The sequence below is a fragment of the Ipomoea nil genome, unplaced genomic scaffold (assembly GCF_001879475.1).
Source record: "Ipomoea nil cultivar Tokyo-kokei standard unplaced genomic scaffold, Asagao_1.1 scaffold0480, whole genome shotgun sequence".
Lineage (NCBI taxonomy): Eukaryota > Viridiplantae > Streptophyta > Magnoliopsida > Solanales > Convolvulaceae > Ipomoea > Ipomoea nil.
This window is the reverse complement of record NW_017616908.1, coordinates 1,789,295-1,802,685: the sequence shown is the minus strand read 5'-3', so window position 1 is coordinate 1,802,685 and position 13,391 is coordinate 1,789,295. Positions and strand designations below refer to the sequence as shown.

At 39.2% G+C, this 13,391-nt stretch overlaps 2 protein-coding genes across 2 annotated transcripts; both read left to right on the top strand.

Moving 5' to 3' along the window:
- The first annotated feature begins 528 nt into the window (after positions 1 to 528).
- On the top strand, positions 529 to 1,887 carry LOC109173367. The gene has a single exon (XM_019322601.1). It carries the CDS (start codon positions 529 to 531, stop codon positions 1,885 to 1,887), a length of 1,359 nt encoding a protein of 452 aa, XP_019178146.1.
- A 5,273-nt stretch (positions 1,888 to 7,160) lies between these two features.
- LOC109173365 lies at positions 7,161 to 10,948 on the top strand. Its single transcript, XM_019322600.1, has 4 exons — positions 7,161 to 7,186; positions 7,359 to 7,597; positions 10,766 to 10,881; positions 10,931 to 10,948. The coding sequence occupies exons 2-4, from the start codon at positions 7,366 to 7,368 to the stop codon at positions 10,946 to 10,948; spliced, it is 366 nt and encodes a 121-aa protein (XP_019178145.1). The 5' UTR covers positions 7,161 to 7,186; positions 7,359 to 7,365.
- The last annotated feature ends 2,443 nt before the right edge of the window (positions 10,949 to 13,391 follow it).

Sequence of the window (13,391 nt, the reverse complement as noted above, 5' to 3'; positions counted from 1 at the left end):
GATATCCGTCACCATTTCATCCGAGAATTGGTAGAAGAAAAATTGATCACTTTGGACTATATTTCCACTGAGAAAAACCTGGCTGATCTGTTTACCAAACCATTAGACAAGACAAGATTTGAATTCTTACGTGCTGCATTAGGTGTATGCGATCCCTCAGTTTAAACAATGCGCATGAGTTCGACCTATTTAGGTAATTTTATTATAAAGTTTTTTTTAACGAATTGTGCCTCTATATTTTTTTTTTTTTGCATATTTTTTTCGTAGAATTGTGTCTCTCTCCTGCGTAGCTTTGTTTTCGGATCAAAACATCTGTCCACCACAAGACTTCTAAGGCTAGTTCACTTTTTCCTAATCTTACACCTACACGCCATCTCCTCTTCCATATCAAATCAACACACCTTTTGAGGAGTTCCCACAAATTGCACTTTGGCCCCTCATCCCTCTCTCTTGCCTACCCGAGACCACATCACCATTGTCTTCCTCATACGCCATTCACCATTGTCGATCATCTCTCACCCCTGGAGAATGACAAATCCCTTCACCATTTTTATCACAAAATCTAAGAGACTTGAGCTTTGGCGCAAGATTATCGATGCTGACTCTCCGCTTTCGGTCGGGGACACTGATCGTGCTCTAGTCACCGCCATGCATCATCCGGACCTCATGGACGGCCTCACCATCAAAGAGACTAGGCAGCTTCAAGCCCTTGCTAGACATCTCACTGATGATCCGTGGTGTGTACCTCCTCCCGATCGGACTGCTTCTCCATCGGCGATGACCACCCTGCCGCCGGCACACTCAGTAAACCCTTCTCCACCCTTAGAGGATAACATCTCACTATCCACATCTAGGAAACTTGATCTAGATTCATCTATGCCTGAACAATTTCCTTCATCTTTGCCTAATTTGCAATTTTGTGTTCAATCGCTGCCTATACCTGGAGACTCGTATGATCCATCATCTCATTGTTTATCTGGTGTGAAAGTTTCATCTAATGATACTGCGAATTTGGTGCCTTTGTCTGAATTTATGCATTCCTTGTCTTCCAATTTTTCTATTCGAAATGTTGCCCAATTTTTCCGGTCTCCATCTGCACCTCCACACTGCTCGGCCTTTTCTATTCCTGTGTCAATTTCTCACAGTTCCCTCTCAAAATCTGAGCATGCTCCTATACCCATACCATCTGCTCATGAGTCCTTCACTGCTATCACTGTTCCGCTGGCTACGTCTTCCCGGGATGGGAAAGACAAATTTTTTATTTCAGGTAATAAGGACAAAAGGAATCTTGGTGATATTGATGATGTTGAGGAATTATCGGCACCCAAGCAACGAAGACGAGGCCCTGTTCTGCCTCCGCGGATCACTCGGTCCAAAACAGGGACAATTCTAGCTTCGTCCTCTACTGTCTCGGCTCCATCACGTTCACGGCCGAAACGCTCCGGAAAATCCTACAGGCCTTCTTTGCTATCTCTGGAATTGTTAAATGATTGGAAGGTGCATGTCAAACGCGACTCAATTCTGGAAAAATCTATTTATGTCGAAGATTTAACCGAAAAGTGCAACATCATTCCACTCTTACGTGATCAACAAATGTTTTCATCCCTTCAGACAATTGGACCTCACTTTGCTTGGTTAACGGCTGAGTTCTACACTAATCGCACTATGGATACATTTACAGTTGGCTCCCCTCATTTTCAGCAGGTTTTCATTCGCGACAAGTGGCATCCGTTTGGTCCGTCGCATATCAATGCATTTTTGGGTACGCCGTCACCGCAGCCTACGCCTTATCCTAGTCCACATTTACTTGCGGCTGCTCTCACTCACAATCAAGAGGTCTCTTGGCCGCGTTCTGGTCTTCCAACACTCAAGCTTACTATGGTATAGTCTGTATTGTTTCGCCTCGCATCTGCAAACTGGGTTCCCACTGTCCGGCCACAATTTGTTTCAGATCAAGTAGCTCTTCTACTGTACAGGATTCGCAACCAGCTGCCCTTCAATCTTGGGGAGTTCATTTTTGCTCACATCATGACTTTTGTTAAGAAAAAGGAGGCCAAGGTTCATTTGCCATATCCTTGTCTAATCTTCGGTCTACTCACGAGCCATGGTCATAAGCCTTACAAGGATGAATCTGTGATAGAACATGATAATACATATCAATTTGATGATAAACTGACGCAGCGGTTTCACTATGATGATCGTGCAACTTTGACTGCTACACATAAGGGTTCGGTTCCTACACCTCCGGTGTCTGCTCCAGCATCTCCTTCTGGCACTGAATCTGCTCCTATATCTGGATCTGGTGTTTTGCACACTGAGCCACCGTCTATCCTTGCTCGTCAGCAATATATTACGGCTCTTCAATCTGCTTTTGCTCAGCTTCAACTCTCTGTTTCCGCTCAACAAGCTACCATTTCGGGTCTGGAAAATCTTGTTCAGGTTTAGGTTCAGGAGCTCGCCCGGCTAGATAGGGTCATGGATACTGAATCCGGGGATGATGATGATGCTACTGATGAATCAGTTTAGGGCACCACGTCACCTCACCAGCCTGATCCACGTTTTTTATGTTCACCGGTCCTCTTTGTCACTTATTTGGCAAAAAAGGGGGAGTATATATATGGGAGTTTTTGGGAGTTTTTTGTTAGTATGGAAAGTATTGTGACAGGGGGAGTAGTAGGACATGGTACTGGTTGAAATGAATTGACTACTACTCAATGATGCTACACTTTTGGATCTTTTGGTTGATGCTACACTCTTGGTAATCACTTACTGTTTTTTCATCTTCTAAGCATATGGTTATATGGTTTTCTTGACAGTGTTCTTAATTATCTAGATAGATGGTCTATTGCTATTGAATGGTCAGCTTTTATTTAGCTATCGGATCAACTATTCCATTTTAAAGTTTGAGTTCATAAACAGCACTCACCCTCTCACAAAATCAGTACTATGGTATCATAGAACATGGTCTACAAGAGTTTGTTGATTGATAATTATTTTTTCTTTCTTAGGTTCTTATATGACACATATATTATGGGCTCCTTAATAAAATTATCTTTTTTGCCCTACGTATAAGATGTTAGAGTTTTTGCCAAATAAATAACCAAAGGGGGAGATTGTAAGTGTACATAATTTTGTACACATTAAACCTTTGATTGGCTAATTTATCTTTTAGTCTTCGGTTTAATAAAAAAACTCTTGGGCCATGCTTAATTATCATAAAAGACTTTTCAGTGGTGTACAATCAATGAAGAAGAAGTCAGATATGAATATATGGTTCAAGCATATTATGGGAGTTCAAATTAAATGAGTGGTTGAGAAAGAATCAAACATGGAATGAGGCAAATCACGTGGCTATCTGATGGAAGGGATTTGGCCAGGTCACCAGTTATGGAAACTTGCCATTTTCAAGAGTTACTATTTTGAGAATTGATCACTGCTTGCATGTTGAGAATTAATTATATTATTATTCTGCTGACCTACTGACTGCGCCTGACTCAGGTGAAGTACTGTTCAAGATTATCAAGGGATGCACGTCACGGTCTAGGTTAGATGTTAGGAAGGTTGTTTGTAGTATGGTAGTTAAGACTGTAAGGGTTTAATGTACCGTTCTATTGTAAAACTCCTTGGTGAACATCAATAGTGGATTGGGCTTACGTGGGTTGCCCCGCAGACGTAGGAGAAGCGCTCCGAACTACGTAACAAATCTCTGCATTCTTGATTTACTTCTTGCTTTTATTTTCTGTTATTTAATATTGTTAAATGACAAAAAATTAATCAATCAAAAATTAATTGAATTTTAAAAATCAAGTAGAATTTCAAGTATAGCTCGTTTAAGGTTCACGGCATAATTTCACAGCTATTTTGCTCCGAGTCAAGCTGTCGTCTCCATTGACTTCTCTAACTTCGTCCTCTCCGGCGGACCGTTGTCGGATTTCTACCCTTCGCACTCTCAATCTTACCAATAACAACTTCGTGGATTTTTCTCGTCGGATTCCTTCTCCTTGTGCTCGCATCTAGAGAGTTTGGACTTGTCTTTGAACTTGTTTGTCGGAGACCTGCTGGACCTTCTGACGGAGTTCACGAACCTCACCGCCCTCGTCCTTGGTGGGAAAAATTTTTTCTCAAGAAATTCCGGCGAGCTTTGGACGTTTACCGAAACTTCAAATGCTTAATATCATCAATAAGCTCGCCAACCGAATTCTTCTCGAATCTCACTGATGAGTTTACGTATTTAGGATATTGATTATCGAGTTTTCAAAAGAAAAAAAAAAGAAGATATTGATTATCGAACACAGATGACGTACAACATGAGAGAGAAGAAAGTTTAATGGTGGAGAGTATTTGACAATTATAATCTATTATAAAATAAATTTTTATTAACAAAACTTTTAATTAAACAACATCAGGGACTAATTGTGTCACATTATAAACAATTGAAGGATTAAATTTGTTCAAATCAATTGACAAGGACCAAATCTCCAATAGTAAAATAATTCAGGGGCCAAAAGTGTCGTTTTAAATCTCCAATAGTAAAATAATTCAGGGGCCAAAAGTGTCGTTTTCCCTTCTTCTTCTTCTTCTTCTTCTTCTTCTTCTTATCTCATCTGGTATCAGTTAGACCAGGAATTTTCTTTCTCTCTCCTATCACCACGCTCGATCGATCCTCCTTGGCTTCGTTGATGGTGAGACCCCATGCCCACTGGCGATGATCGATTGTCCCCCGGCCACGGGTGAGTCTACGACATCCACATCTGCTCCGGACCCAAATCCGACGTACAAAGCGTGGATCAAGCAAGATTAGACGTTGTTGTCCCTTATCATCTCATCCCTCTCGTGTGAGGTGATGCACTTGGCGGTTGGCAAATCCACCTCCAAAGCCGTCTGGGAAGCCATCAGTGCAGGGCTTGGCAGTTCCACCCGTGCGAGAACGCTCGGCCTTCTCGGCCAGTTTCATGGACTTCGACAGGGAGGCAGCAGCACGGCAGAGTACCTTGGGCGTGCTCAGCTATTAGTCAAGGACCTAGCGCATGCCGGTCGGCCAATATCCCTTGATGAACAGAATATGTTCGTCTTCCAGGGATTACGTCCGGAGTATCGGGCGATGGCTTCATCTCTGACGGCAACTGGGAATGCTGTCACCATTCCGCAGATTGCGGATTTTTTGCGCGCACAGGAAGTCATACACACTGATGAGTTCCCGGCAGGCGCTGATCCTGCGGCTCCGGCAGCCTACTACGCTGGCCGTGGTCGTAATGGAGGTCGCGGCAGTGGGGGTTCTGGCAATCAGAACTCAGGTCGCGGCAGTGGGGGTCGCGGCAGTGGAGGTCACGGCAGAGGCGGTCATGGCGTTCCTCGTTGTCAAGTATGCCGGGCACAAGGGCACACGACCGTTTATTGTTACAAACGGCACGCCCCGCAACAACCGTCGCAGGCCAATTTTGTTGTTCCCGGAGAAGAAGACGTGAATACAACCTCCGCTTCAGGATGGTTCCCGGACACGGGGGCCACTGCCCATGCCACGCCGGACGCGTCTATGATGACGCAATCTTATGAGTACACGGGTGGTGATGTTCTGCGTGTTGGTAATGGCGCAGGTTTGACGATCTCACGAGTTGGCCATGCTTCTATACCATCTGTGTCTAAAACTCTAAATTTAACCAATGTCTTGTATGTTCCTAAAATTTCAGTCCCGTTATTATCTGTTTATCGAATGATAATCGTGTTTTTGTTGAATTTCACAAAGATTGTTTCATTGTGAATGATTCGGTCACTCGGGCGGTTCTGCTTAGAGGTTCCACAGCGGGCGGTTTATACAAGCTTCCCGTTTCCCAGTCTTAGTTTGCTTTTCTCACATCTCGTGCTACACCGGTTGTCTAGCACCGCAGGTTGGGCCATCTCCATGCGCATGTTCAGAATCAAATCCTAAAGTTGTGTCCCGTAACACCAAATAAAACCATACCGGGCGGGTTGTGCACCTCATGTCAACTTGGCAAATCTTCAAGATTTCCCCTAGATAGAGTTTCGTTATCAAGTAGCAATGTGTTAGATTTAATTTATACGGACATATGGGGTCCGACTCCTGTAATCTCTACTAGTGGATTTCGTTATTTTCTGCTTTTCGTAGATGATTATTCCCGTTTTTGTTGGTTTTATCCCCTACGGATAAAATATGATATATATAAAAGTTTCGAGTCGGTTCGATTCATGGTAGAACACCAATTTTCGCGTTCTATCAAATCTGTTCAGTCTGACTTAGGCGGAGAATACCGCAAGTTACATCATACATTCGAAAAATTGGGCATTGTTCATCGCCAATCATATGCGTATACGCACGAACAAAATAGCAGAGTTGAACGAAAAAATCGTCACATAGTCGAAACAGGGCAAGCTTCGCTAGCCGAAGGCTGTGTCCCGCAACAATATTAGGACTACGCTTTTGAAATAGCCACAAGCTTAATCAATTATTTGCCCACTATAGTCCTAAAATCCGAAAGCCCATACAGTCGCCTCTATAAAACCAAACCACCATACACGTTCTTCCGTGTCTTTGGGTGTCGGTGGTATCCCTATCTTAGGCCCTACAATCGGCGTAAGATGGATTATCACTCGGCGCCCGGTGTCTTCTTAGGTTATCCACCTTCTTTTAGGGGATATAGATGCATGGATTTAACAAGTGGGAAAGTCTATATCTGTCGTCATGTACGTTTTGATGAGACTGTTTTCCCGTTTTCAGAATTAATAGCCCAGAATACAACTTCAATGGTGTCACCAGCCGTACCTTGGGCTGCTGGTCCGATTATATCACACTCGTCTTCCACGGCCATCATCGACTCCGGTTTACAAAGGCCGCTGAGTCCAACACCATTGGCAATTACAAATTTGAATGGTGTTATTTATAATTTAATTGAAAAGTTCTTTTTAACCCTCTTAATTTTTCTCCTCTTAAATTTCCTTCATGACATGATTTATAATTATTGGGTAATATAATTTCTTAATTATATATTTTTAATGAGACAACTAGTGCAACATATGTAATATTTTCTTATCAATTTTCATAAAAGTAATATTTTATTTATTTGGCCGGGTCGGTTGGGGACATGACTTTTGCTTAGTTATTTATGCGGCTATGGCGGCCGATATTTGGATAGCCACTTTTTAGCGCCATTTTTTTTCCCTAATGAAACTGGTATGCTCTTCCTCACAAACTGGAGTTCTTCTTCAATCAATGCACTTCAAAATTCACCATATAAGTATGTGATTTCTTTCATGTCGCGAATTCAATAACTTGTAGCTTTGAATTTCATTGGTTCTTGTTTAAAGTGTTCCTTCTATTATAACTTTTCTGCTGTTTCTCAGAGGGGACAAATGGCGGGCAAGAAGAGCAAGAAGAACAAGAAGAACAAGAAGAACAATAAGGAATTCACTGTCTGGGTGAAATGTATGGAGATTCCGAACGAGAGTAGCTTCGCCAGATACGGAGATGAAGATCGTCGGCGTCGACTTGATGTGATTCAAAATATGATGGACTATCTGGGTGAAGTGTACGGAGATCCCGAACGACAGAAGCAAGCACTTGGCGATTGTGCGGCAACCATAGGTATATCTCCGATCCTTTTCTAGTTAACTGTATAGGATTGAATCCGCGAATTGAATACACACGCAATTTATCATTTCGTTGCTGTGTATAATTCGACTGCGTTTATGCTTATATATTCATATTCCGATCCCAATTTCTTGATTCATTCTCTTAAAAGTAGTTTCTCTGTGAGCAGAGCGGATGAAATTTTATATCATCGATCGGTGGTTAGGTTTAGCGTATAATACAGTACTAGTTTTTTACGCGCATTGCGTGATTGGGATAATGCCCAATGTTTTTTTTTAATAAATACTTTAAAGTATATCAAGGATTCAAGGCAGGATTATATTAGAATTGTTCATGCATAAATAATTGAATGTTGAATTTACGTATTTAAATAGGTAATTCTAAGTTTACAAATGCAAAATAATATAGTCAAGATTGATTATAATTGTCAGTAAAATAATGAGTTAATTCCAGCAATGGTCCTCCGACTATGTTGATTTTCTAAAATTAGTCTTCGACTTTTAATTTGGACATTTTATGTCCCTTGACTTTCAATTTCTTTCCAATTGAGGTCCTTTCTCAGATTACGACAAATTGGACTTTAAATGAAAGAGTAAAGTAGTTATTTCATCTGCGTAATGTATAATTCTTCGTATTTCTTCTATTTATACGCGACTTCGGACATCAAATTCACTTAATTTCTTAATCTCTAATGGAATTTTGTTCTTCGAGTGGATTTAGGAATTAAGCAATTAAGTGAATCTGATGTCCGAAGTCGCGTATACAAGGAAGAAATACGAAGAATTATACATTAGACAGATGAAATGACTAATTTACCCTTTCATTTAAAGTTCAATTTTCTGTAATCTCACGGAAGGACCTCAATTGGAAAGAAATTGAAAGTCAAGGGACGTAAAATGTCCAAATTAAAAGTCGAGGACTAATTTTAGAAAATAAACATAGTCGGAGGACCATTGCTGGAATTAACTTGTAAAATAATTGTATAGGTATGGTTGAAACTAAATACGGGACATAAGGGAGAACAAATAAAAATTAGGGCATAAAATTTTAAATATATACTAATATTGAAGAGCTAATTGTTGATTGTCAAAACAAGGACATTGCGAGGTAGTTTTCCACTTCGATTTGTTGTGTAATTTGAATACTCTTTTTGTAAATAAATCCCCCAAGAAGTTAATATGATTGGCTTAATTATATATTTTTTACTTTTTTATTTTTTAAAACAATTATTATTATTATTATTATTATTATTATTATTATTATTATTATTATTATTATTATTATTATTATTATTATTAAAAGATACTAAAAATAAGCTAATATAACCCGCTAACGCTAACCGCTAACTACTGATTGTCAAATAAGGACATTACGAGATAGTTCTTACTTCAATTTGTTGTGTGATTTGAATACTCTCTTTGTCAACACATTCCTTAAGTAGTTAATATGATTGGTACCCGCATGGGCTTAGCTTAATGGTTTAGTATGCAGTATTTGGGGTAAGAGACCAAGGTTCAAACCTCGGCGGTGGCAGTGTGGGAATTATGTCCAAAGTGGGTAGATTCCTTGTGCGCATCGGCATTTGGCCCTGCCTACTAACCCATTAGGTCACTTGATTTACATCCTCCCACATGCTCCGATTTGGCCCGACGGAGCCCCGATTTGGCCCTGCCTACTAACCCATTAGGTCACTGTGATTTACATCCTCCCACATGCTCCGTCGGGGCATTTGGCCCTGCCTACTAACCCATTAGGTCACTGTGATTTACATGCTCCGATTTGGCCCGACGGTCCCACATGCTCCGTCGGGGCATTTGGCCCTGCCTACTAACCCATTAGGTCACTGTGATTTACATCCTCCCACATGCTCCGTCGGGGCATTTGGCCCTGCCTACTAACCAATTAGGTCACTGTGATTTACATGCTCCGATTTGGCCCGACGGAGCCCCGATTTGGCCCTGCCTACTAACCCATTAGGTCACTGTGATTTACATCCTCCCACATGCTCCGATTTGGCCCGACGGTCCCACATGCTCCGTCGGGGCATTTGGCCCTGCCTACTAACCCATTAGGTCACTGTGATTTACATCCTCCCACATATTCAGTCTTTTGGGGTAAGTTAATATGCTTGGCTTTATTAATTATATTTTTCTTAATTTTTTCATGGTATTAATAAAATACTTGGTAAATAAATATATAACACTATTTTGTATTATAACTTTGATATTTAATTAAAAAAACAGTGCACAAAAAAAGATAATAGACAATGTAGTGAATATAATCAATTGATGAATTTGAATGTAAAGAATTTTTACATTGGAGAAAAATCAAGACAATATAATATAATAAAATTATTTCTCTTAAAAAATTTATTGATAATGAATAATTTTTTTTAATAAAGACATTATAGGGACAATGTAGCGAATATAATCAATTGATGAATTTGAATGTAAAGAATTTTTATATTGAAGAAAAATAAAGACAATATAACTAATGAAATTATTTCTCTTATTTAATTTATTGATAATGAATAAATTTTTTGAATAAAAACATTGTAGATACATAATTCTAAATTAAAGATCGAAATGCATATGTATTATTTTTTGTTGTAACTACTAAATTATTATTTTATTTAATAAAAGTAAAATAGAGTACTAAATATGCCAACTTTGATTGGGATGGGGTTCGAACTTCGAACTTAAGACCTTTCTTATTGAAATCAATGAATAAGTTAACGGTGAACTAACAGAAATTAACGGAAAAGATAATATTTAACGGATAATCATATTCATTAAGGATAAATTAGTAAATTTTAAGAAAAAATTAAAATCTGATCAATCTGAGCCATTCATTTGATTAAAAAACTTGACCGCCATTTTTTCTACCCATTATAGGCTTAACTCTCTTGGGCTCTTATTAGTATAGTAGATAGTAGATTATAGGCTTAACTCTCTTGGGCTCTTATTAGTATAGTAGATATAGTAGATGTGTTCTTCTGGGGAGGAATTCATCTTTTGTCTGCTATGGATTCAAGTTCGAGTTGTGAATGTATGTGTTTGATCCACACCTAATGATCTTCCATTGTTCAATACTTTCCAAAATCTTGTTGAAATGATAGATTAATTCCATTAGTCACTTGAATCTGTGTTGTTTTAATTGCAGAAGCATATGCAGAGTATGCTGAGGCCATTACTGGTGAGCAGTATATCTTTAATTTGCAATCTAAATATTCATCTGATGACATAGTAGCGGTGGATACCTTTGTTGACGAATCAATGGTGGCTGCCGAGTCCGTTGATCTTAAAACTTTTCCCAACTTATTTGAAGAGTTTGTTGATAAACTGAACGATATGGCTGGGTTGCTTCCTGTGAGTAAAACTGGTAAGGCGAAAGCCATGGAAGGTGATGATGTTAATGCCAAAGTGAAAGAGAGGGCTACTCTGATTAAGTCTGATTCTGATGCAAAAGGAAGTGGCATCAGAGAAAAGGTGGGTGCCTTCAGGAATACTGATGAAGAGGAATCAGATGAGGATTTAGTTGAAGTTGCAGAGCAGTTATTGAAGATGAGATATCTTCAACCTTAGCTTCAAATAAGAAATCGAAAATGGAGGTGTAAGTGTAAGTACATGCTAATATTGGCCCTGACAAAATATATTCTGTAAATACTAAACAAGTGCTGTTCAAGTGCCTTACCATTTTGCTTCTGAAGTGGCAATCTTGTAGACAGTGTCAAGAGGATGAAGAAGGAAGCTATTTGCAGGTGCCCAAGCCTAACCAAATACAAGTTCAATTTCTTTTGATTCCTTTGCTTACATACATATTGTCTGTCCATCTATATATGCGTTTGAGATTTGGGCTAAAACTGATGATGGTTACTCTGTTGTTGCTAGAGTTACATAAATAGAGGATTTAAGGTTGCTGTCCCACATTGAAAGTTCATAAAACAGGAAAGGTAGGAAAGTATTACAAATAGATAAGTTATAACAACTTGATACATACTTACCTGGACAGGGTTAATGGCTGATCAAGAAGAGCCATGGCCTAGACTAGTGACCTCCATTGCACTATTGGAGGGGTGCTAGCCTAAGGTCTCTCTAAATGGGAGAGCCTATGTCATAATTTGTGACGGAGGGGGTTTGCGTTTGCGCAGCCCCCACCAAGCTTGAGTTCAAGTTTTAGTTTGGATATATGATATGATGATGATGTGATGTTGTCTTTGGTCTAAATGTTATGTGGTTTGCACTTGCACATAAATTTGCTTCAGACTTTGTCTTTGGTGGATGATACTGCTAATCTCATACCCAGTTTTGCATGTTCTACTGTGGAATAATAAAATTTTGTTCTGATCAGCTAGGGAAAGTAGTATATGATGAGTGAATACTTTACATTACTCACTAATCTCCTTTTATTTATTGGAGTACTTTACATGGGCCTGCATAGTAACGATTCTTAACTTAGTATAATCTACAACACAACCAACCACTGCAGCCTTCCGTTGTGCAAATGCGTTAGGAAAGTACACTGCTCTCCGCATATTGAGACTGATCCTTCATTGACAACTTCATAGTCTGGGTGTTGTAATCGTGCTTTTTGTGCATATTGTTGAAGTAGGCTCTTATAATTAACAGGAGCATATTGAGTGACATTTATTCAAGGCAAAGCAAAGGAAACACATGGAATCAATAACAATTTAAAAAAAAAGAAAAAGAAAAAATGAAGCTAGGTAAAATTAAGACAAAGTTTTGCCATATATGCATCAACTCATAAACTAATAATAATGCTAAAGCATGATCATCTTGAAAACCATAATCATAATTGAAGAATTAAAAACTACTTACTACATATGAGTACAACAAGTCTTAATAAGAGCGCTAAACAAATTTATTTATTTATAAGCTTGATTCAAAAGGTTATTGACAATAGGAGTTCAAATCAGACATTTGATCACAAATGATATGGCTGGGTTGCTTCTTGTGAGTAAAACTGGTAAGGCAAAAGCCATAAAGCCATGGAAGGTGATGATGTTAATGCCAAAGTGAAAGAGAGGACTACTCTGATCAAGTCTGATTCTGATGCAAAAGGGAGTGGCACTGGAGAAAACGTGGGTGCCTTGAGGAATACTGATGAAGAGGCATAGGAGGATTTAGTTGAAGTTGCAGAGCACTTATTGAAGATGAGATATCTAAGTCTTCACCGAAATAACAGATATCTTCAACCTTAGCTTCGAATAAGAAATCGAAAATGGAGGTATAAGTGTAAGTACATACTAATATTGGCCCTGACAAAATATATTCTATAAATACTAAACAAGAGTGTAAGTACTGCTCTATCATTGAGAGGTTTGTTCAAAGTGACCTACCATTTTGCTTCTGAAGTGGCAATCTTATCTTGTAACTCTTGGAGATATGCAAGAAGGGCTAAGTTGGTCACTCCATTGCCACTTGGCTTAGTCTACTCAAGTAGTGGAACAAGTGTTGATGTCATAATTTGTGGTAGCTATTTGCAGGTGCGTAAGCCTAACCAAATCCAACTTCAATTTCTGCCCATCTATATATGCGTTTGAGATTTGGGCTAAAACTGATGATTGTTACGTTGTTGTTGGTGGAGTTACATATATAGATGATTTAAGGTTGTTGTCCCACATTGAAAGTTCATAAAACAAAAAAGGTAGGGAAGTATTATAAATAGATAAGTTATAACAACTTGTCATATACTTACCTGGACAGGGTCAATGGCTGATCTAGAAGAGCCATGTCCTAGACTAGTGACCTCCATTGCACTATTGGAG

What these genes read in the sequence shown, in the direction of transcription:
- LOC109173367 (XM_019322601.1), top strand. Translation starts at nt 529, where the DNA reads ATGACAAATCCCTTCACCATTTTTATCACAAAATCTAAGAGACTTGAG.
- LOC109173365 (XM_019322600.1), top strand. Translation starts at nt 7,366, where the DNA reads ATGGCGGGCAAGAAGAGCAAGAAGAACAAGAAGAACAAGAAGAACAAT. An exon ending in CGATTGTGCGGCAACCATAG is followed by an intron (nt 7,598 to 10,765) that starts GTATATCTCCGA and finishes TTTTAATTGCAG; the next exon opens with AAGCATATGCAGAGTATGCT.